General features: G+C 44.1%; 1 protein-coding gene across 4 annotated transcripts in view; it reads right to left on the bottom strand.

Annotated features, from left to right (window-relative positions):
* MTA3 (metastasis associated 1 family member 3) overlaps nt 1-22,363 on the bottom strand; it is a 264,399-nt gene that overhangs the window by 188,285 nt on the left and 53,751 nt on the right. For all 4 annotated transcript variants that reach the window (XM_048843021.2, XM_075127129.1, XM_048843022.2 and 1 more), the window contains exons 5-6: nt 11,820-11,883; nt 10,712-10,829 (exon numbers count right to left, since the gene is read on the bottom strand). In XM_048843021.2, coding sequence (XP_048698978.2) covers nt 10,712-10,829; nt 11,820-11,883 — 182 coding nt within the window. The remainder of the gene's footprint in view (nt 1-10,711; nt 10,830-11,819; nt 11,884-22,363) is intronic.

The raw sequence follows: 22,363 nt of genomic DNA, 5'->3' as shown, positions 1-22,363 counted from the left end.
GCCCCGCCGCCCTGGGCTGGAGGGAAAAAGCCAAAGCCCTACCACTCCCGGTAGGGGGAGATGAAGGGGGACACAAAGTTGAATCCCAAGGGCTTCAACGCAGGACAGGGAACCTGTAACCTGAGCCCCACCACCCAGGAACTCTAACGCCTGCCCTGGCAACCCTATTGAAAAAGGAGTCGCAACCCACTTTGGAGTTCCAACTCACAGTTTGAGAACCTCTGCTTTAATCCAAGCAACTTTCATGGTGTTCAGAATCTGAAAAGACATTCACAGCTGAACTTCATACTTGTCTTCTTAGCCGTATAAACTGCCCAACCGAAAACCCTGGATTCACAATACTCCCAAACATTAGCAGGTTTGAATCCAAGTTTTGCAGATCAGGCCTAATCTGTCAGTCCATTAAAAAATTAATATTGTTCTCAGACTTGAACATGTGACATGGAATATGAGGCGGGGTTTCTCCCAAATATCCTCTTCTCTTCTGGAGAAGAGACAAGTTTTATTGTTTTAAAAAAAATTTACTTGGAAAAAAGTTCTCAACAGCCAAAAGAAGCAGTAGTTAGAACCTTCCCAATTTCCGTCTTCCTTTCTAATCATTCAGCTGTTACAGATGCATCAATTTATAAAAGGGCTGCCCTCAAGAAAACCAGTAGTGAAAGTGAAACTGCCTGTGCAAAATGTACTACTTACTTGGAATATTTTCTAATCCTTTCTTACTTTGAATATTTTCAGAAGTACAAGGGAGATTGCTGGCTTTGACACTGGGGCTTTGGATGCTTTTATTATTTTGCTCCTCAAAAAAATGAGGCTCCAAAGCGTATCTCTCTCCTAATGAACACATTTTCTCATTGATACAGATAATGATGAACAACTGGCCAAGGTCTTTAATGTCTGTTATTCAGTAGTTAATTAGACCAGAGTAGACCAGGTTCCTATCGTCGGATGGGCTTCCTGACCACATCTCTGTGGCTTAGTCTAATTATATTCCATCTCTGTTTGGTTCTGTGGCCTGAGGGCAAGATCCTCACCTTCCCTTCCCCTCCCCTCCCCCTGACAAGCCCTGGCTAAAAGAGCCAGAGAGGCATACAGGGGTTCTAAAAGTCCCAGAATTCAAGCTTGAGGAAGAGCAGGCACTGTGGAAACTCCTTGCACTGGAGACATGCCGATGCCTATGGAAGAGATTGCAGGCAGCACTGCAGCCCATATAGAGATGCCAGGTGTCCGGTTTTCGACTGGACCACCCAGTTGAAAAGGGACCATGGCTACTCCAGTCAGCACAGCTGACCGGCCTATTAAAAATCCAGTTGGCAGTGCAGTGGAGCAGGCAGGCTCCCTGCCCGGCTCTGTGCGGCTCCTGGGAAGCAGCTGGTGTGTCCGGCTCCTAGGTGGAGGGGCAGCCAGGGAGGCTCCATATGCTGCCCCCGCCCGCAGGCGCCATCTCCCACACCAGCTCCGCAGCTTCCATTTTCTGGGAACTGTGGCCAATGAAAGCAACAGAAATGGCGCCTGCGGGCAGGGACAGCACTTGGAGCCCCCAGGCCACCCCTTCACCTAGGAGCCGGAGGGACATGTTGCCGCTTCCCAGAAGCTGCGTGAGGTCAGCGCCGTCCGGAGCCCACACCCCTCACTGCTTCCTGCACCCCAACCCTGTGCCCCAGCCCGCACCATGAAACCTTCATTTCTGGCCCCAGCCCGGAGCCCCCTCCTGCATCCCAAACCCCTCATCCCTGGCCCCACCCCAGAGCCCACACCCCCTCCCACACTCCAAACCTCTGCCTCAGCCTGGAACCCCCCCAGCCCCACTCCCCAGCCCAGTGCCCCCTCCTGCACCCAAAGCCCCTCATCCCCAGCCCCACCCCAAACCCTGCACCCCCAGCTGGAGCCCTCACCCCCTCCTGTACTCCAAACCTCTGCCCCAGCCTGGTGAAAATGAGTGCATGATGGAGAGAGGGGGTTTGGAGTGAATGGGGTGAGGCCCCAGAGAAGGGGCAGGGCCTTAGGGCAGGGGCGTTCGGTTTTCTCCAGTTAGAAAGTTGGCAACCCTAAGGCCATAAAGCAGCCCTGGAAAACTGCAATAACTTAGGTAAGCTCACAAGATGGTTTACGTGATACCAGGGGCATCTCCAGCCCCTGAGCATTCCAGGATTAGTAAACTGTACAGCTGGCTTACAGCCACCTCAAAACTCCCTCATCCTGAGCCATGAGTTGAGTGCCACACCTCTTAGGTGCAGTACAGAATTTCAGAGGGCTTGTCTACATTTAAAAACACTACAGCTGCACCACTTCAGCATAGGTGGTGTCTACGCTGACAGGAGAATCCCTCCAGTCAGCATAGTTATCCACCTCCCCAAGAGGCAGTAGCTGGGTCAACAGAAGAATTCTTCCATCAATCTAGCACTTTCTAAACAGGGATTTAGATCAGTTTAACTACATATCTCAGGGTGTGGATTTTTCTAATGTAGACCTAATTTTCTAATGTAGGTCAGGTTCAAGTCTTTAGGTGAGACATAGAAATTGTTCAATTATGGCAATTACAATATTAACTCAGTCACATGGTGCATAGGTTGTATTTTTGATTATTGGTTAGAGATACACACTGAATGCATTGTGGGGAAGTTAATGTTGTCATTTTAATCCTAATCTTGGCATTTTGTAATTCTTATGCATTTTAACTTTATAGTCCATAACCCAAGCTTTTGCATAAAGGTAAATGAGAATGACTAAATTCAAGAGGCAGTGGCTGGAAGAGCACATCATCATGCTCCATTTATGTAACTGCCAGTCAGTTTTTCCTAACAGACTCAATAGAATCTCTTAAAACTCAAGTGGCAGATGTGGAAAACTGATAATTAAAGAAGAATCAAATTGTGAAAAATCTGAATTCTGTCCCATAGCCTGCTAGCACAACCAAAATCAGTGATTTAAATCAGTTTGATTTAAATCAATCCATCCTGTTCAAATATATTTATATTTGTGGTTTTTCTCCCTCACTCTCTGTCATTGCAAAAATAAGTACTCCGCCAACCAACTTCTAACATCCGGACAGAGGGAAAAAATGGTCAGTTCTCAAACTGTGGGGCCCACCTCCCTGGGGAGGCTTGGGCATGCGCCAAGAGAGGCACCATTTACACTTTTTTTTCCTGGTAGCCCAGGGTTTCTGTCTGAGCTGTAGCCAGTGTTGCAGCTGCCACTATTAGTAGCCTCAGCAGCTAGGACTGGACTGCAATTCTGACCTTCCCAACAGGGGCTGCTCCAGGGCTTGCCAGCTCCTGCAGAGAGAAGCTGCTCCCTGCCTGTGCAGAGCAGGAATGCTGCAGCCCGAGTGGGCAGGTGGAGCAGTGGGAAGGTGAGGGGGAGAAGAAAATACAAAGGTGAGCTAAGTGTCGAGTCAAAGGGCAGAGATCCAAGATAATATGTGCCTCTCCCTCTCCAGGCAACAGCACTCTCCCCCCTGCACGGCTTAGGGCAGGGCAGGGCATCAGGCAGACAAGAACAGCCTGCTGGGGAGGAAGCAGAGCTGAGGACAGGGACATCCACAGCATACTGGGAAGGGAGAGAGTAACAAGGGAACTGAGCCCAGTGCAGGTATCAAGGCCCATGGGAAGGAGTTGGGCAAAGGTGGTGTGCTGAGAGGGATTTGGGAAGATAAAGCAGGGCAGGGGCAGTGCCAGGTAGGGTGCACAGGAGAATGGACAGGGAAAGGTGTTGAGGGAAAGGTTTTTCCCATCACTGAGAAGTAAAAGGGAGGAGGGACCTCCCACGTGTTGATTTGTTGTACATTTCAGATTGATGACAGCACTTCAACTGTATTACTCATATTCTTCAGAGGAACAGCCGTGTTAGTCTGTATTCGCAAAAAGAAAAGGAGTACTTGTGGCACCTTAGAGACTAACCAATTTATTTGAGCATGAGCTTTCGTGAGCTACAGCTCACTTCATCAGATACATACCGTGGAAACTGCAGCAGACTTTATATATACACAGAGAATATGAAACAATACCTCCTCCTCCCAGGACAGTGGGGTGGGAGGAGGTATTGTTTCATATTCTCTGTGTATATATAAAGTCTGCTGCAGTTTCCACGGTATGCATCTGATGAAGTGAGCTGTAGCTCACGAAAGCTCATGCTCAAATAAATTGGTTAGTCTCTAAGGTGCCACAAGTACTCCTTTTCTTTTTACTCATATTCTTGCAACTTCTCTGATTCTCAAGCATAACCCTAAATTATGACCTCCGTCCTGGAGCTATGCAAGAGCCTTTCCTTTCCATCCTAGCCTGCCCCCTCAGAGTTCCAAACAGACGTGGATCCTGAAGTGCACCACAGGCTAGAGCAGCCAGTCTTTTATACAGTGCTGTTACACCTTTATTGTCGCTGCTCCCAAGAGATGCTGATTGTCACATTAGAATTTTTCATATTTTATTTGTATTTTTTTAGATAGATACAGAGGGGTAGAATCCATTTGCAGTATCATTCTAATTGGGTTCTGCCACTGACTCCGTAGCCCTGAGGGAAGTCACTTAACCTCTCAGGTGCCTTACTTTCCCCATCTGTAAAATGGGGATAACACCACCAATGTGAAGATTAATGCAATCATGTTTATAAATTGCTTTGAATGCAAGGAGTGTCTCATTATTCAACAATTTAAGCAAAATAAATGATAATGTTGATCTCTCTAGCACAAGCCAGCCGTTCGTTTAAAACGTACTGCTTTCCTAAAGCTGCAGCTTTAGGAACCTGGCAGTCATGCATTAACAAAAAGTTGTTGACTTTAGGATAAATAAGAACCCAAACTCCTAAGAACTGATAAACGTCAGCAAATATATATAATATTATAAATATACAATACCATGATTGGGGGGGATAAAGAGCAGGGCCCGCAAACATATTTCTGCAGCAACTCCCTCTTTGGGATCATATAGGAACAGTTGTGGGAAGCTCAGAAAAGTAACGGAGGCATGGCCAACAGGTCAGCAAATTGCGCAGGCAGACTAGCCCCACACACCAAAAGCAAACCATATCAGGCACAACCTCTGCTAAAGACCATGGGCTGTACAAAGAACAGTCCAGATATGCAAGCACTTGACACCTTGTTTCTGGGTTGGGGGAAAGAGGATATGGTCTGTTCCAACCCTGATATTCTATTCTCTAGAAGAATAGTGCAGAGGTTGGAAGGGACCTCAGGAGGTCATCTAGTCCAACCCCCTGCTCAAAGCAGGACCAATCCCCAATTTTTGCCCCAGATCCCTAAATAGCCCCCTCAAGGATTGAACTCACAACCCTGGGTTTAGCAGGCCAATGCTCAAACCACTGAGCTATCCCTCTCCCCGCCTTCTGTCCAAAGCCTTTTTATTTTGGCTTTGGGTGAGAAAGCACCTACATTTTATGTTCTTTAGGAAATATAAAAATATTAGCTTGGTAATGGAATAACATACTGCACAGTGTGCAGTTATAAGTAAACAGAGGCTCTTTGTGGATGCTAGAGCCACTCATCCATTTGTCTCCTCCTACTCAAGGTTTCTATGCATCTCCCTACAAATGCACTCCCTATTGGCTGCTACCACACACTTCTCATCTGAATACTATTAGTGTTGTCATCAAACAACTTTCCATTAGCCCAGAAATAAGGCCAGAAAATTAGCTCACTGATACACTGTGCTGCTTCCCAGGAAACTAGTTTAGATTTTAAAAAGTCAGTCTCTTGGACCCAGACTGGAGTGAGTTGGGAGCACTGAATGGGACGCTCAGCTCTGGGGGGGGAAGGGTGGGTCTGCCTCACGCTGATACCGCAGCAACCCCTGCTGACAAAAATGTATAGCAGCTTCACTCCAAAGCAGGCTTAGTTCACATCCTAAATTTTAAGATGCTGTTGAAAGAAAGGCTTAATTGAGGCCTAGTCAAGATCCAAAGTAACACTAGTTTAACTAAAGGTGTTATTTCAAATGGATTTAGCTAAACCAGTGCAAAAAAATCAGTGTGGGCACTTTTAATCAGACTTAAACCTGGTTTATATTAGTTTAGCTTAATTCAGCAAGGAACTGACTTAAGCTAAATTGATATTGCACACAATTTTTTTTTAAAAGAACGTTATTATTGTTGCAAAAAAAAATCAAGGAAAATTAAGAATTAAGGTTGCCTGTTCAGTCTTAATTCAGCCCTCGTGTGCCTCCTTTATGATTAGTCTTTAATTACATGATTACATATTTATTCTATAAGGCTCCAACCTCATTTAGTACACAGAATGGACAGTGCTATCTTAATGAGCAGCTATTCATTGTTTTGTTTTCCCCTTGTCCAATGAGTGGCACAGAATTTATTTACTGCACACTATTCAAACTTTGCTCTGAATACAGAATTATTTCCTCATGAGCTTTTCTATGGCACTCATCACTTATAGATGTGAGTGCTTCATAAGTATTCATGCATATATTTTAACAACACTCCTTTGAGATGAGGGACCCATATTATCACCATTTAACAGACTGGCAACTCCGGCACAGTGAGATTATGGTCAAAAGTATCCACTAACTCTGGGAGTCCAATTTGGGACATCCAGAACTTGATTTTTCCCCACAGTATTTAGCATTATATCACATTCTATACGATCAAAGAACAGTCCCCAACTTCAGTTGCGGCTATGAGTGCTCTGAACTTCTGCAAATCAGACCCCAGGCTCTCAAGTCAAGCACCCAGAAAACGAGGAATACGTAATTAGTGACAACCTGTGAAAAGTTTGACTAGCTACTTAACTAGCATTGCATAGGAACTCTGTGGCAGTGAGGAATAGAATCCAGTTCTCCAGGGCACCATTCAACTGTCTTTGCCATGAGACTGTCCCTTCTCTTTCTGCAGTCCCCCGCCTCATTCACTACACAGCTTCCAACATCTGCAACAAAGGAAGCAGGGGTCCTGTACAGAAACCAGATTTATCCCCAGAGCAGGGTCCATCCTGTGCACTGAATGAGGCAGGGGTATTGTTTTAAAAAAAAAAAAAAGTATGGGATCATGTAATGAGAGACTGCATCATACTGCACAGGCACAAGGATACACAGGTACCCTTAATTTTGGCATTTTCCAACATTTCAGTGCTTGACATTGCAACGTTAATAAGGTTTAACATTTTTTTGGTGTATAATTCCTTCGGTTTTTTTTAAAAGGCAAACTGAAAAAAAATCAGAAATTCCATCATGTGGCATTGTCTTGACACTCACAAGGTTCATCAGCAGGGGTGGATCCATCATACAGACCTATCCCACTTAAGAGAACAAAGTAGCTGATAGCAGCAATAGGTTATCATGCTTTATTTGTAGCAAAGTTGATCCTTGTGGACTAGAAGCTAGAGCACTGGATTGGATCTTGAAGATTTCGTTGGTTATTTAACCATTCAAAATTATATTTGTCCACCTAATACAGCTGTACAGTTGGTGAACAGAATTTGGGGGGGGGGGGAATTCCCTCGAGATGAGACTAAGAATGAATATTTTTAACCCAAAGAAGAACTGTTTAGAATGTTATGTATACATGAAAATATATTTATAACCAACATCACAAAGAAACCTTAATGGTCACTACTAGGTGACCATAACAACACATTTCCCCCCCTTGCTTCAATACTTGCTTATACATACTATGTACTTCCCTAACCATACAAGTCTCTAAGCTTTTTTTAAAAATTAATGGGTACAAATACATATTTTAAATTCTCACAATGGCACGTCGATGCTCTTTTTTTAAATTTTAGTTTGCAATGATAGATATAAGTAGGGCCCTACCAAATTCACGGTCCATTTTGGTCAATTTCAGGGTCATAGGATTTTTAAAACAGTAAATTTCATGATTTCGGCTATTTAAATCTGAAATTTGATGGTGTTGTAATTGTAGGGGTCCTGACCCAAAAAAGAGCCATGGGGGAAGTCACAAAGTTATTGTATGGGAAGGTCGTAGTATTGCTACCTGTACTTCTGCGCTGCGGCCGGCGGTGGCGCTGCCTTCAGAGCTGGGCAGCTGGAGAGCGGTGACTGCTGGCTGGGAGCCCAGCTCTGAAGGCAGAGCCGCCGCCAGCAGCAACACAGAAGTAAGGATGGCCTGGTCTGGTACTGCCACCTTTACTTCCACACTGCTGCTAGTGGGGCGCCGCCTTCAGAACTGGGCATCCAGCCAACAGTGGCTGCTTTCCAAACACCCAGCTCTGAAGGCACCGCAGAAGTAAGGGTGACAATACTGTGACCCCCTTGCAAGTCCCTTTTGGGTCAGGACCCCCAATTTGAGAAATGCTGGTTTCCCCTGTGAAATCTGTATAGTATAGGGTAAAGGCACACAAAAGACCAGATTTCATGGTCTGTGAAGTGTTTTTCATGGCTGTGAATTTGGAAGGGCCCTAGTTCTAAGTGCCATACAAAAACCTATATTAAAAGAACTCTGTTATGGTTGTAAAGTGAAACCATGAAGTTGTCAACTGAACAAGTGCTGTATTGACTGACCATTGGTTAAGTAATACCTTGTTAGACAGAAAAGGAATTTGTTAATAAGCATGGGCTCTAAATTGCATTTTATATTTTCCTTTGATCTGTAACCATATGTTTCCAGTCCTTGTAGGTGCTTCTATCTGGACTTTTATCTTAAGCTTTGTCAAATAAACTTCTATTTCATTTTACTACAGACATGACTAAGGCTTGGTCTACACTACAGATTTATGTGGGTATAACTACATCACATAAATCCTCACCCATGAGTGACGCAATTATACCGACCAAACTTCTGGTGTAGACAATGCTATGTGAACAGGAGGGCTTCTCCTATCGACATAGCTACTGCCTCTTGAGGAGGTGGATTACCTACGCTGATGGGAGTAGCTCTCCCGTCGGCGTAGGTAGCATCTTCAGTCACTAAGCACTGCAATTGCACCACTGCAGCACTGTATGCGTAAACAAGCCTTAAGTGCTGTGGGCTAAGAAGAGTGCTGAACTGAGGGGAAGCTAGTGAACTGAGGGCACTGCTTCCACAGAGGCAGCAAATCTGCTTTCACTGAGGGTGCCCAGCAGTCAAGGGACTCAAGTGCAACGAAGTGGAGTGTACAGACAGGTTGGAGAGGCCTGTGCCCCATGGCCAGAGCACAACTCTGGGACTAATCATCTCCACTGATTTTGCCACAGGTAATCTCTGCTCTGCCCCAAAGTCTTATTTAGGGAGCCTAAGGGCTGGGCAGTGCAAACTGCTAGCCTGCAGAGGGACAGAACAGGGCTTGTGAAACCTGGAATGGAGCAATGATATTGTCAGCAGCCAGTAGTTTTGGGCAAGTTTCCCCCAATGGACACAGACAAGGATCTCTCATGCTGTAATAAGTGGTAGTGATTCACCCTGTACCCAGAAGTGTCACAGTTGCTCTCTATTCACATCCTTAGTAAACACTCTCTTTCATCATATGAATCTTTATATAATAAACAAATTATCTGGTTCCCTAGAACCAGGTACATTGCATCATATTCCAGTCATGTTTGCAGCAAGTGTATATTGTTCACAAGCAACACTGAAAAAGTTTTTCCATGACTACCTTACCTTGTCAAGTAGCTAATAAATAACATAACCAGAATAATAATGCAGTGATCTGCCACTTGCATCTATAATACAATCAGTCTACCTTTCTTGGTGAAAAAAAAAATTCTTCCATTACATAGTTCATTAGACAAAAACTTTGAACACTAGTTTTTAAAACAAACAAAACAAGCAGCACACCGGACAGGAATAAAAGAGCACTTTAACATTCCATTAAGGGTGCAGTCCTGTATTTCATGTGCACTCAGAACTCCCATTGACTTTGTGCTACTGGGATGAATTTCATAAAAGTTCTTCCCTTATTAAGGAACACACACCCAAGATTGTTGGGAAATCATATTTATATCTTAGCCATTCCTCAGGAAAACTGCTTCCTTTACTACCACTCTAATCAGAACATAAAACTCGGTAACAAAGACTGTTCATAAAATTTCCAAAGCCAATATATGTGCACTAAAAATAGATGGCAAACAGTTCACACCCCTCACATTACCGATCAGCTTTAAATATATACCATATGTAAAATTCATATAAAAACAAAAAATAAAGTTTATGTATAAAAAAAGATTAATACAAATCTTAAATTCCAACTACATGAGCAAGGTAAGACGACCTATGATTTTCAAGTTGTTCTCAGGAAGAAATGTTTATTTCAACCCTACTACAAAATAGAAAAGCAATAGTATATACCACCTTAACCTTGATGTAAGTTGATAATTAACAAGGGGAGGTCATGTGTTCAGCAAGCAATGCCTTTTTAGGAGCGCACACATTTTTCTTTTGTATTGTTGCTTTATAGGGTCTATAATGTGCGTGCTTAAGATACCTTTTCCTGTGAGGCCTACCTGAAATTAGCCAACTTAACCAAACAAATGGTCAATTAAAAAAAATATATATATGATCTTTATTATATCATGACACACAAACCCTCACCGGGTCATAACGTCCTTTCACCGGCTACCCAATCTTCCCGCTTTTGGAGCCCCATTATATCTAATGTAGTTTTTCTGTTCCTCACAATAGGGAGCCAAGATCTTTCTGTTTTGGAAGGTACCTATCTCACCTTTGCAACTCAACAGAAATAATAATGTGATATGTTGGGTTTTTTGTTGTTTTTTTTTTTTAAACCCAAAACGCCCGAAGGCCAAAAAATATTTACCTTCAACAAGCATGTCTGGTACATCTGCTTGATATCGAGGTCCCACTCTGATTTCTCCTTTGTCTGCTAAAAGCGTTTTCAGTGATGGATCGTATACCAGCGAATAAAAAAATGTATCCTAAAAAGGAAGAGATATTTGCAATAATATTAATTCATTTATTTCATTTTCATTTAAAAATTACAAATACAAAAAAAACACTCTACTCTTTCAGTATCAAATTCACTTGTACGGACCTTCCAAGCTCCCTTTGAGGGTGCAAGACAGGCAAATAAAAAGCTACAAAATATATTAATCTCCATTTTAGTGAATACAGATTTAAGTAAATTTAATATTGTCTCCCTGTTTAAATGGCTCATACAGAGTCTCTTATATTGAATAAAATTGTTTGGAAGATATTTCATAAGAGTGTATGTGCAACGTTAAAAAGGTACAATGATCAGCTACTTATCCCCAAAATTTGGAATGTCTGATGGAAACCATTTTCTGAATTATATTTCCCCCCCCTTATTAATTACCCTCTCAAAGATTTTTACAAACTACAACTCAGTCCAAAACACCATCAATTTTTGAATAAGACCTACACCAAAAAAGCACTAGTATGCCCCTTACCTCTGCTGACTGGAGTAGCAGCTAAGCACTATTTTTAGAGTCATGCTTATAATACATTAATGGTGCTGGTATACAACTATGAAGATGAACTCTTACTGATTTCAAACCAAAAAAAGTGTTTGCCTAATATTCAAATAACTAAAACCACTGAAAAAGGCATTTTATGTTCAAGGTTTTATAATATATTTTAAGCTACTTTTTTAAAAAGCACCTAACATGTCTGAAGGAAGTATATATTTTAATTTTTATGTCCAGGTGACAATAACTATTTAATTGACTATTATAATAAAAAGAGAAAAGATACAATGGATTAAATGACTTTAATCCATAATTCTCATGAAACCAAGAGGTATTTTCACCAAATCTCTAACAAGACATTCAAAACTGTTTTTTTTAAATTGTACTGCATTTACTAAAATCTTACTATAAATATCAGAAGATAAATATTCAGATCTAGAGAGTCTAAGTAAACGAAAAAGATTTAGTGATGTGTATTACCTCTTTATCAAGATATGACAACACAGATTCTGTCTCATTCAGAAGGGCAACACTGCATTTTCCCCTATACAAATAAAAAAGAACTGGTAAATTTTTTTAAAGCTAATAATTTTTTTTAAATGTATATATAAAAAGGTACACAGTTTTCAGGAAAACACATTAGAGAGAGTTAAGATTTCTGTTTTTAGTTTGAAAATATAGTAAAAATGTATATTGCCACATTTTTAAACAAAAATGAGTAGAAAAGGAACAAACTAAACAGTTTATACTGATCTATGCACTCAAAAGCGTACATAAGCAATAGTCTAGGATGTGGGATCAAAGCTTTAGTCAAAATGATAGAAGAGCAATGAAAGAACACCAAAGCAAACAATAAATAGACAAATTTAAAAGAAATGCAAACACATGACAGACTACTTACTTTATATGCAGAAGTTGAAAGGTGGGTTAACAGCAGAGGAAAATTAACAAAGGTAAGTCAAAATTCATACTGTAACTCCACCAATTTTGTGAAGCACTCAAAAGACTCATGTTTTCACAGGATTTGCTTAAAGCCAATTCAAAGTATGCTTGTTTGAACTTTATTTTATGATGAGTTATCCAATTCCAAGATTTTTTTTTCAGAGAGCTTCCTCTTATCATAAATCTAATTTGTGTTTTACTTACTGAATCCCTGCCCAATTCCAGAATAACTGCAGAAAAACGCACCAACAGAAAATAAATTCAGGTTTTTTAAAATAATGTATTCAAGCATTTGATATATGCTCTGGTAACTTCAATTTTCCTACAGATCAAAGGGAAGCTAACAGAACGTAAATACACATACAAGGATCCATTAGCAAAATGCCAGTGATGTGCCGTTAACAATGCAACACTACTGCAACTTCCACCAGTTGCTGCTGCTACTAGAACATCTGTATCTCTAGGTACTACAAAAGAAAATGTTGACTGTGATACTGCATAAAACAGGCTAAACCAGCAAGCACTTTCTAAAATTAGTTCTGAGTTACTCTCTTCCTGCTGCCTCGTCTTTTTGCAATACAATATTTCACACCAATTAATACCTACTAAGCTTTATGAAGTAAAATATGCTCTATGAGTCAGCTAATAGGGGCCTACAGGATAGTGCTCACCCAGAAGCATCCACCATATTGAAGTTTTAGTTGGAGGAACATTATATGACTGTTAGATTTATGCGGGGGTTACCAGGAAACCGCTTCTCCAACACACACACACACACACCCCTATTCCACCCTCAAAGACCAGTCTACATGAAACTTTATCTCCTAGTTTATAAAAGAATTACATCTAAAAATCTCAGCAAACAGAAACATTTCTTCACATGCCATGATAAAAATATCAGTAGGGACTGAAATGATGGTACTTCCCTAATTCTTCCTAAGATTTGGGGTTTTTTATTAGAACATGGTCCACAATGGATACGTCAGTACACGAGGCTTTTTAAAATATGCTCTAACAGCATGAATAAACGCACGGAAATTGAGGTGCCATGCCATATGCCCAGTAAGGAACCAAAACATTGCTTCCACAAGAAAGGAACTCCTTGAGGGTTAAAAGGGAAGAGCTAACTGTATTAGCTTAAGGCTGTGGATGGAGCCCATAGTAATGTAATAAAATAAATAAATAAATATATATATAACAGAGTAGGGCACAGGGAAAGATTTACAAGACAGAATTTGGCAGAGAGAGACTACTCCAGTGCAGCCTTGAGTAGGAAGCACAAAGTAAACTTTCTCCAGAGCCAAACACTGATTAGCTCACCTCACCACCTCCCACAAGATATACACCCTCTCTCTCTCACACCCATAATATTCTTTTAATCTACTGTTAATTTTTGTATAGCACCGGAAGCAGCTCAAAAATATTTGGCGACTCTGTTCAGTTAAGTATCCAAAAGCTTGGATTCTTATGTGAACTCGCCGAACCTTTGAGACCAATGAACAAAACAAAAATCAATAATAAATGGGATTTTTTTTTACTTTTCTGATTCTTAACTTGCTTCTGAAATTTGTGGTCTAGGCCTGTCCTCTATTTCAGCAGTTCAAAGACTAATGGATATAGAACATACTTTCTTTTCCCCTTTAATACAAGGCCATTAGGATGGTGCATTCTGCCGCAACCAGTTGCAAGTCTGTAGGAGAAAAGAATGGGGCAACCACTGATATCAGATGATTTAATTAAACTCTGTATTATGCTGTTATGGTTACATTTACACTAACATTTAGTAACTGCAATGATTTCAAAGGGTACCAAAACTTAATTACTGATTTTTCCAATTAAAATTGCATTGTGTTCTATCAAATCATAAAGGGGTTGGTGTGGTCTCTCTCTCTGCCACCACCACGGTCATTCTATAACATGTAAAACACAAGCGCTGCTGATGTAACTGCTACAAACTGCTTTCAAAATTTCAGGCACATACATGACCTCAGACTCCAAAATGAAGTTTCTAGTCTCCATGGGTCTTATCCTGCTCCCATTGATTTTAAAGAGTGCAGCACCAGTCTCTATTATCAAGTGTACTTAACCTATTGCTGCAAGATACTGAGCGCCTCCTGCTGACTTCAATGGATAAAAGTTCCAAAGGGAACTGTACAGCATCTGTTGCTGGGTAATAGGGAAGACAGAACAATTCAACTCCCAGATAATGGTATCAATTCATTTAAACTTCAAAAATAAAAACTTTAGAAACACAGAACTGGAATTAAATGAAGAAACAAAGATAAGGCAAGAGGCTCATTTAACCTAATTGTATTTTCACATTTCTCTCCAATATTTCCAATATACCTTTAATTTGATCCAAATCTCAAAGCTATTATCCATGTTAGTTTCCTCTGTTACGACTAATGTGTCAAGGACAGAGGTTTCAGATGACAAAATCAAAATGGAAATTACTTATAATCAGAAACATTTTACATTTAAAGAACAAGTTAGAAAGACAACTTGAATGCTCAAATGTATGGAGAACATTCCAAATACAAGAGAAGTTATGGGCAAAGTTTAATTGCTAACAAAAGCCATATTGTCTGGCCAGTATTCAGATGTGAAGCTGTCTCCCTTCCACCATAATCTAGCTGTAATCCTTGACTATACAACTTCATCAGTTTGACTGGTTTCAGTGGGAGGATCTGATTAAAACAAATAGCATGATATGGTCCCTCTGTTTTAAGAAAACTTAATTTCAAGAAATCTTTCAGCCTTGGAAGGCTTTGACCTATTTAATCAACATGGGACATTCCCAGATTTGTTTTTAACACCAGAAGCATCAGGCAAATCTTGTTCTTATATGAAAATTAGAATCTCTAATTTCTCAAAAGATAATCAAATGAAACCTACAGGCCCGCTCTCAGTACTGGTGATGAAGTTAACTTTTAATGTCAATTTACAATCTAATTTTCATGAAAACAAAGTTCTCTTAAGAACAGAAATGAGCATTAAGAACTACTTAATATTCACACTAGTCATGGGTATAAAGTTCCTTAATTCACCTAAAAAGCACATCCAACAAAAGCTACCACCAAGTATATACCCCCAAATGGTAGAAACTATGCACCCATAAAGCCTTTGGAGGACCAAAAGAAGAAGAACAGAGAGGTACACCACCACTCTAAGGGTATATACATTCAGAATGCTTCTGTAGGTCAAATATTGTCACCTGTTTCCTATGAGCCACTGAAAAATCCTGCCCAAATTGCTTTTAAAAATTAATTAAATTAAACATGGACATACCAGTTGGATCACTTAAATGGTCAGATGTTTTATTACACTGATAGGATCCAGAGACTTTTTGCAAGCAATGTTTAGTACTACTGATGGTGGTACCACCACTATTCTGGTAGTAAGTGGGAACTATTTTAACAAAGTAAGACAGGTTGATAACTAATCAAAACATAGTGCAATGTACAGTTTACCAATATTTGGTGAAAATGTTCTACCACCATGTTTCATCCTGGTAATACATTCTGTTAAAAAATGTTTTACTGATCTAGTAGGAAATTAATCACTACATGATTAGAAATTTAATTTGCCATTATCTTGGTAACCATCTCTTAACTGGTTTCTTACATCAATCAATAATGAACTTTTGTCAAACATTCGACGAAAACCAATATATCAATGAGCCCATGGCTTTTTAAAATAAAAAATGTTTGTTTTAAATGAAATCCACATTAACAACCCTTTTCTTTTAAAATCCCTTCTTCTTTCAGAGCCCTTTACTTTTAAAACTATTTTCTAGAAGGCTCCAGTCAAATCCTGTTTTATTACTCCTTACAAACTATTGTTTTTAAGTTGATGAGTAAGACAGCCCATGGGATGTGAATCTTCTTTTAATGAGGATCTCGTGGAACAGCAGGTACATAAACAAAAATTACAGCAAGAAATTACAAAAGAAACAAAACAATAATCAAGTCATAAGAATGGAAAAGGCAGTCCTGGGCGCTATACCCTTCCACATGAGCTTCCTAACGCAACTTGGGTATATTCTGGACAAGAACAATGAATTTAAAGATTTTCAGGAGTTCATTGCCCCCTTTGGTCCAATAAAAATTGCATTGCCACCAAATCAATTACATTTGTAATGTATCTGTCAGTTGGATACACATTAAAAACCCTATGCATGAACATGAACACAGATTTCAACAAACCAGTGAAACAGCCTATCCAGATGAATCATAAATGGGAACTCAAATGGTGTTGTGTTCACCAAATCCAAGGTCCTCCACATTGTTATGTGCAACGATTTAGCTAAATTCAACTGTTAGCAAGGCGGCAGAGTTTCCTATCCACCCACCTTGTCAGTAGCTATTGGGACCCTGCACGGGAATGACAACTGATTGTTGCTGACTTACCATGACAACCCATTCTGGACATAAGGGAGATGGCAGTGGGTCTCTAGGCTGAAGGAACCAGGTTCTAGGATTGAAAGGTAATGGGAGGAAACCTTAGGAAGGGCCTTGTTTGATGAAGAAACAATATCAAACAAAAAGCTCAAACTGAGTTATTTCAATTGCCAGCAAGAGGATGAGGGGTGCAGTTAGAGCACTAATCCAGCATGTCTGCATTCTGTGCCTCATTTACACTTAAAATGTATACTGGTATCGCTGTGTCAGTCAGGGGAAAAAATGCTATCCTCTTCCCCACAGCAATATAGGTATGCCAACAAAACCCCCAGTGTAGGAGCAGCTATGCCAACAGAAGGTGGCTTCTGTGCACATCGCTAATGTCGTTCAGGAAGGTCATGTTCCTATACCAGCAGAAAAGACAGTTACCTGTTCCGTAACTGCTGTTCTTCGAGATGTGGTCCATTCCACAATAGGTGTGTGTGTGCTTGCCACATGCACCAGTGCCGCAAGTTTTTCCCTCAGCAGTGTCCATAGGTGAGCGGCTCTGGTGCCCTCTGGAGTGGTGCCTGCATGACACGGTATAAGGGGCGCTGCCAGCTCCCCCCACCCTCAGTTCCTTCTCGCCAGAAATTCTGACAGTGGGGAAGGAGGGTGGGCCGTGGAATGGACATGAGCAACATCTCGAAGAACACCATTCCACATTAGGGGACTTCCAGCAGTTCCTGTGGAGGCGGATAGGAGTTCATGGCTGCACAGACTGTAATACAGGTCTGCCAAACCCAGCATCGTCTCTAGCCTGCTGAGTGATGGCATAATGAGACGTGTACGTGTGGACCAAGGACCATGTCGTGGCTCGACAGATGTCCTCGATCAGGATGTGCGCCAGGAAGGCCACCAAAGACGCCTGCGCTCTAGTGGAATGGGCCCTGACCACTGGCAGCAGCGGGACTTTTGCTAGCTCTTAACTGGTCTTTATGCAAGAGGTGATCCAGTTGGAAAGTCTCTGCGAAGAAACCAGAAGGCCCTTCATCCTATCCGCTGAAGCGATGAAGAGCGGGGTCAATTTACAGAAAGGCTTTGCACGCTACAAGTAAAATGCCGAGGCCCTCTAGACGTCCAACGCGTGCAGACGCCTCTCCTCAGCAGTCTTGTGTGGCTTGGGACAGAACACTGGCAGGAATACATCCTGGCTCTTGTGGAAGGAAGATACCACCTTTGGCAGGAAGGCTGGTTGGGGCTGCAGCTGGACCTTGTCCTTATAAAACACCATGTAAGGTGGTTCTGAGGTCAATGCCTTAATCTCGGAGACTCATCTCACTGAAGTCACGGCTACCAGGAAAGCAACCTTCCAGGACAAGTAGGAAAGGAAGCAGGAGCCCAGTGGCTCGGAAGGCAGTCCAGTGAGCCTGGAGAGGACCAGATTTACAGTCCCACTATGGGACAGGGGCCCGGACCTGCGGGTAAAGCCTCTCGAGGCCCCTTAGGAACCTGACAGTCATGTCATGAGAAAAGCCTGTCTGACCTTGGATTGGCTGGTGGAATGCGGAGATGACCGCAATGCGCTAGACCCTGGTTCCTGAGCTGCAGTAAGTAGTCCAAGATGGACTGCACTGAAGAACGTGAGGGAAAAATGCCGGACTCCGACACTTAACAGGAAAACCTCGTCCACTTGGCCAGGTAAGTTAGTCTTGTGGATGGCTTCCTACTTCCTAGGAGGACCTGCTGGATACACTCCGTTGGGTTTAACCACAGAGCATCCACACCGAGAGGTGTAGAGACTTGAGGCTAGGGTGTAGGAGCCGACCGAGATCCTGTGACAGCAGGACCGAAAGGTAGGGAAGGGGCCAGGCAGGGGCCACCACCACATTCATGAGCTTGCCAAAAAACAGTGCTGCCGAGGCCACGCAGGGGTGATCACGATGACCTGTGCCTTGTCCCTCTTGATCTTTACTAGGATGCAGCTGACCAGAGGGATCAGAGGAAACGCGTACATCAGACCCTCGGTCCACAGCAGGAGGAAGACATCGGAGAGGGAGCCCTTGCTCGGGCCCTGCCAGGAGAAAAACCAATGTCACTTTCTGTTTCACCTGGCGGCAAACAGATCTACCTGGGGAGTTCCCCACCTCTGGAAGATCATGCAGGACACCTCTGAGTAGAGCAACCACTCGTGGTGAGAGGAGAAGTCCCTGCTGAGGTGATCTGCTGGGGCATTCCTGACGATGGGGAGGTGACCAGCTTCCAAATGGATGTTGTAGCCGATGCAGAAGTCCCAGAGACAGAGTGCCTCTTGGCAGATGAGCGCACTCCTCCTTGCCTGTTGATGTAGAGGCCGTATTGTCCATCAGGACTCTCACCACTTCGCCCAACAGGTGTGGCAGGAAGACCCCGCAGGCCAGCCAGACTGCCCTGAGCTCCTTGATATTTATGTGTAACATTGTCTCCTCCGGGGTCCACATCCCCTGAATCTGGAGATGTCCGAGTTGTGCCCACCAACTGAGGTCTGAAGCATCCAACACTAGCTCGACAGATGGAATGGGACTGTCGAACAGGACTCCTTCCAGGATCTTCTTGGGATCGGTCCACCAGTGCAGCAACATGAGAACTGCCGGAGGAATGGTTACAATCTTTCCAGGTGGTCCCTGGATTGGGAATAGGTCGACACCAGCCATTGCTGCAGGGGCCTCATGTGGAGCCTTGGCATGATGAACCACATATATGCAAGCTGCCATGTGCCCTAGCACATGCAGGTACACCCTAGCCACTGTCAAGGGAAACGCAAACACTTCTGCTATGAGGTCCATCGGGGCCTGAAACCTGTCTAACGGCAGGAATGCTCTCGCCCGGGTCAAACATGGCCCTGAAGAATTCTATCCTTTGAACTGCAACTAACATGGACTTTTTGTGGTTGACCAGTAGTTGACCCAAGGAGCAGCACAGCAACATCACGTTGGACCTGAGCCTTGGAGTTGCCTGACCCGCCAGTCGTCAAGGTACAGATAAATCTGGATACCCCGATGCCTGAGGTAGGCCGTGACTACCACCATGCACTTGGTAAACCACCCTTGGTGCTGTAGCCAGGCCAAACGGAAGGACAGCAAACTGGTAGTGGGCCGAACCAACCATAAAACAGAGCAAGCGTCTGAGTCCTGGGAAGATCACTACGTGAACGTATGAGTCTTTCAGGTCGAGGGTGGTATACCAGTCTCCTGGATCCAGGGAGGGGATAATGGAGGCCAGGGAGACCATGTGAAACTTTAGCTTCGTTAGGTATCTGTTGAGGTCTAGCAGGTCCAGGATGGGATGCAGATCACACTTGGCCTTTGGGATCAGAAAATACCAGGAATAGAAACCCTTGTTCTGGTAAGGAGGCAGGACTTCCTCCACCACCCTCAGCTGTAAGAGCCCCATAATCTCCTGCTCAAGAAGACTTGTGAGAATGATCCCTCAAGAGGGACGGGGAGGGGGGTGGAAATAAATTGGAGGTGTAGCCATGCACCACCGTACTGAGGACCCAGCAGTCTAATGTTATCGCCGACCACACCGGGAGGAAAAAGTAAAGGCAGTTGCAAACAATGGGGAAAATCGGATCCAGGAAATAGATTGGTAGTTCGCCCTCAAAACGACTTTTTAGCTCCTTGTTTGGAGCAGGTTGAGCCTGACCGGGGCACAGGGTGGGGGTGGGTGGTTCATGTGCCATCTATAGCCCTTGAGCTTTTTGTACGATGGGTCCTTCCGGGGCTAGCTCCCTTGCCCCTGGGGAAGTTGCAGTTTGAACTGCTTGTGTGCTGGGCCCAGAATGTAGAACTACCACATTTTAGGGTGGTTCAGGACTCCTTCAGCCCATGTAATTTGTTGTCCATCTGCTCCGCATACAGAGCTTGGCCATTGAAGGGGAGGTCCTGAATCGACTGCTGAGCCTCGGAGGACAACCCAGAGAGAAGCAGCTAGACACTTGCTGCATGGAAACGGCGGATCCCATGGTGCGAGTGGTGGAGTCTGCTGCATCAGATGCCGCTTGAAGGGCTGCCCTGGCAGCAGCCATGCCCTCGTCGAGGATCACCCAGAATTCTTTACGGGAGCCTTCTGGGAGGGCATTCTCTAACTTGGCCACGGTCTGCCATATATTGAAGTCGTAGCAGCCAAGAAGGGCTTGGTGGTTGGCCACCCTCAACTGTAAACTAGACAAGGAATAAATTTTTCGTCCAAACAAGTCCATCCTCTTGGAGTCTTTATTTTTGGGGTAGTTCCAGATTGCCCCTAGCGTTCCCTGTGGTTAACTGCCTCAACCACCAGGGAATTTAGGGCAGAATGGGAGTAAAGGTATTCGTGCCCCTTAGACGGGACAAAGTACTTACGCTCTGCCTGTTTGGAAATGGGGGGCAGAGAGGAGGGGGTTTGCCACAAGGCACTGGATATCTTCAATACCTCTTTGTGAAGGGGAAGGGCCACCCTAGCAGGGGCTGTAAAGGAAAGGATGTCGAACAGGGAGTCCGCTTACTCCTCCAACTCCTCCATCTGCAGGCCAAGGTTGGACATGACCCTCTTCAACAGCTCCTGGTGCGCCTTAGCGTCATTCTGAGGAACCGGGTGAGGGGGGCTCCATGATGGCCTTGTCTGGTGACAATGAGAAAGAAGCTGGTACTGCAGGTTCCACAGCACCCATTGATGGTCCAGCAGGCTGTTCCCCTTGATCCACATGGACTTATCCCCTGGGGCCTCAAGCACTGAAGGGAGTGGGGTCATCGAGGCCACAGGCCTGTTCAAGGCTCCTGACACAGAGTGGGCAGGCTTGGAGGGCTGGGTGAACCCCCACAGGTTCCAGGGGTATCACGGGGCTGGCCACTGGGCCTGGGGTCATGGGGCAGGTTTCAGTACTGATGATGCAGGCAGCACAGAGGGTCTGGGAGGCTGCCCTGCCAATGTGTAACCTTGCTCCGTCCCGGAGTCATATCCAGAGCGATTGCTACCCGGTGACCTGGATCCACTGGAGCGACTCCGTGCCTGGTGACAATTGCAGTCGCATCTAGAGGAGGACTGGTCCAAGTAGGACATGCACCTCCATGAGAACCTTGCTGATCGGTGGCGCTCAGCGGATCCACGACAGGAGACCGGCGATCCACGCCTCACGCTTCAAGACCGGTACCAGGACACCCATCTTGGCAATCCTTGGCAGGGCGGACCAGAGCTGCAAGCCAATTGTTCCTGGGATCTGTACTGGCATTCTGGTGACCCAAAGGTCTGGCCCCAAAGTTCCTACCGGGGAGCACATGTCTCCGTGGGTATGCAGCAGGTCACCGGCAAGGTCCGCTTTGAATCCCACTGCCGGTGCCTAAGGGCCAGTGACTATAGAGAGCTCCGATGCATCTGCCTCCTTAACTCTGAGGCATGACAGCTTCGAGTGGGTGAATGGTGGCAGGACATCCCCCACGATGGGGAGTGGTACCATTGGGGCGAAGGCAGATGGACAGGTCCCAAGGCAGGCTTACCACGAGGTCTGAGCATCGCTAGGCCGGGGCCGGTGTGGGCAGCACCGGGAGTGTCAGGATCTCTTGCAGCCTGGAACACTTCAGGCGTCAACAGCACCTGAAGCTGATGAAGGCCCGCCTCTGTGTCTGGGCTTCCAGGCAAGGAACTGGGTGGGCTGCAACACTCAACATGAGCTGAGGCCCGAGTTCCCAG

Source organism: Caretta caretta, chromosome 3, assembly GCF_965140235.1.
Source record: "Caretta caretta isolate rCarCar2 chromosome 3, rCarCar1.hap1, whole genome shotgun sequence".
NCBI lineage: Eukaryota > Metazoa > Chordata > Testudines > Cheloniidae > Caretta > Caretta caretta.
Note: the sequence above shows the minus strand (reverse complement) of the source record. Positions and strands in the feature narration are given on the sequence as shown.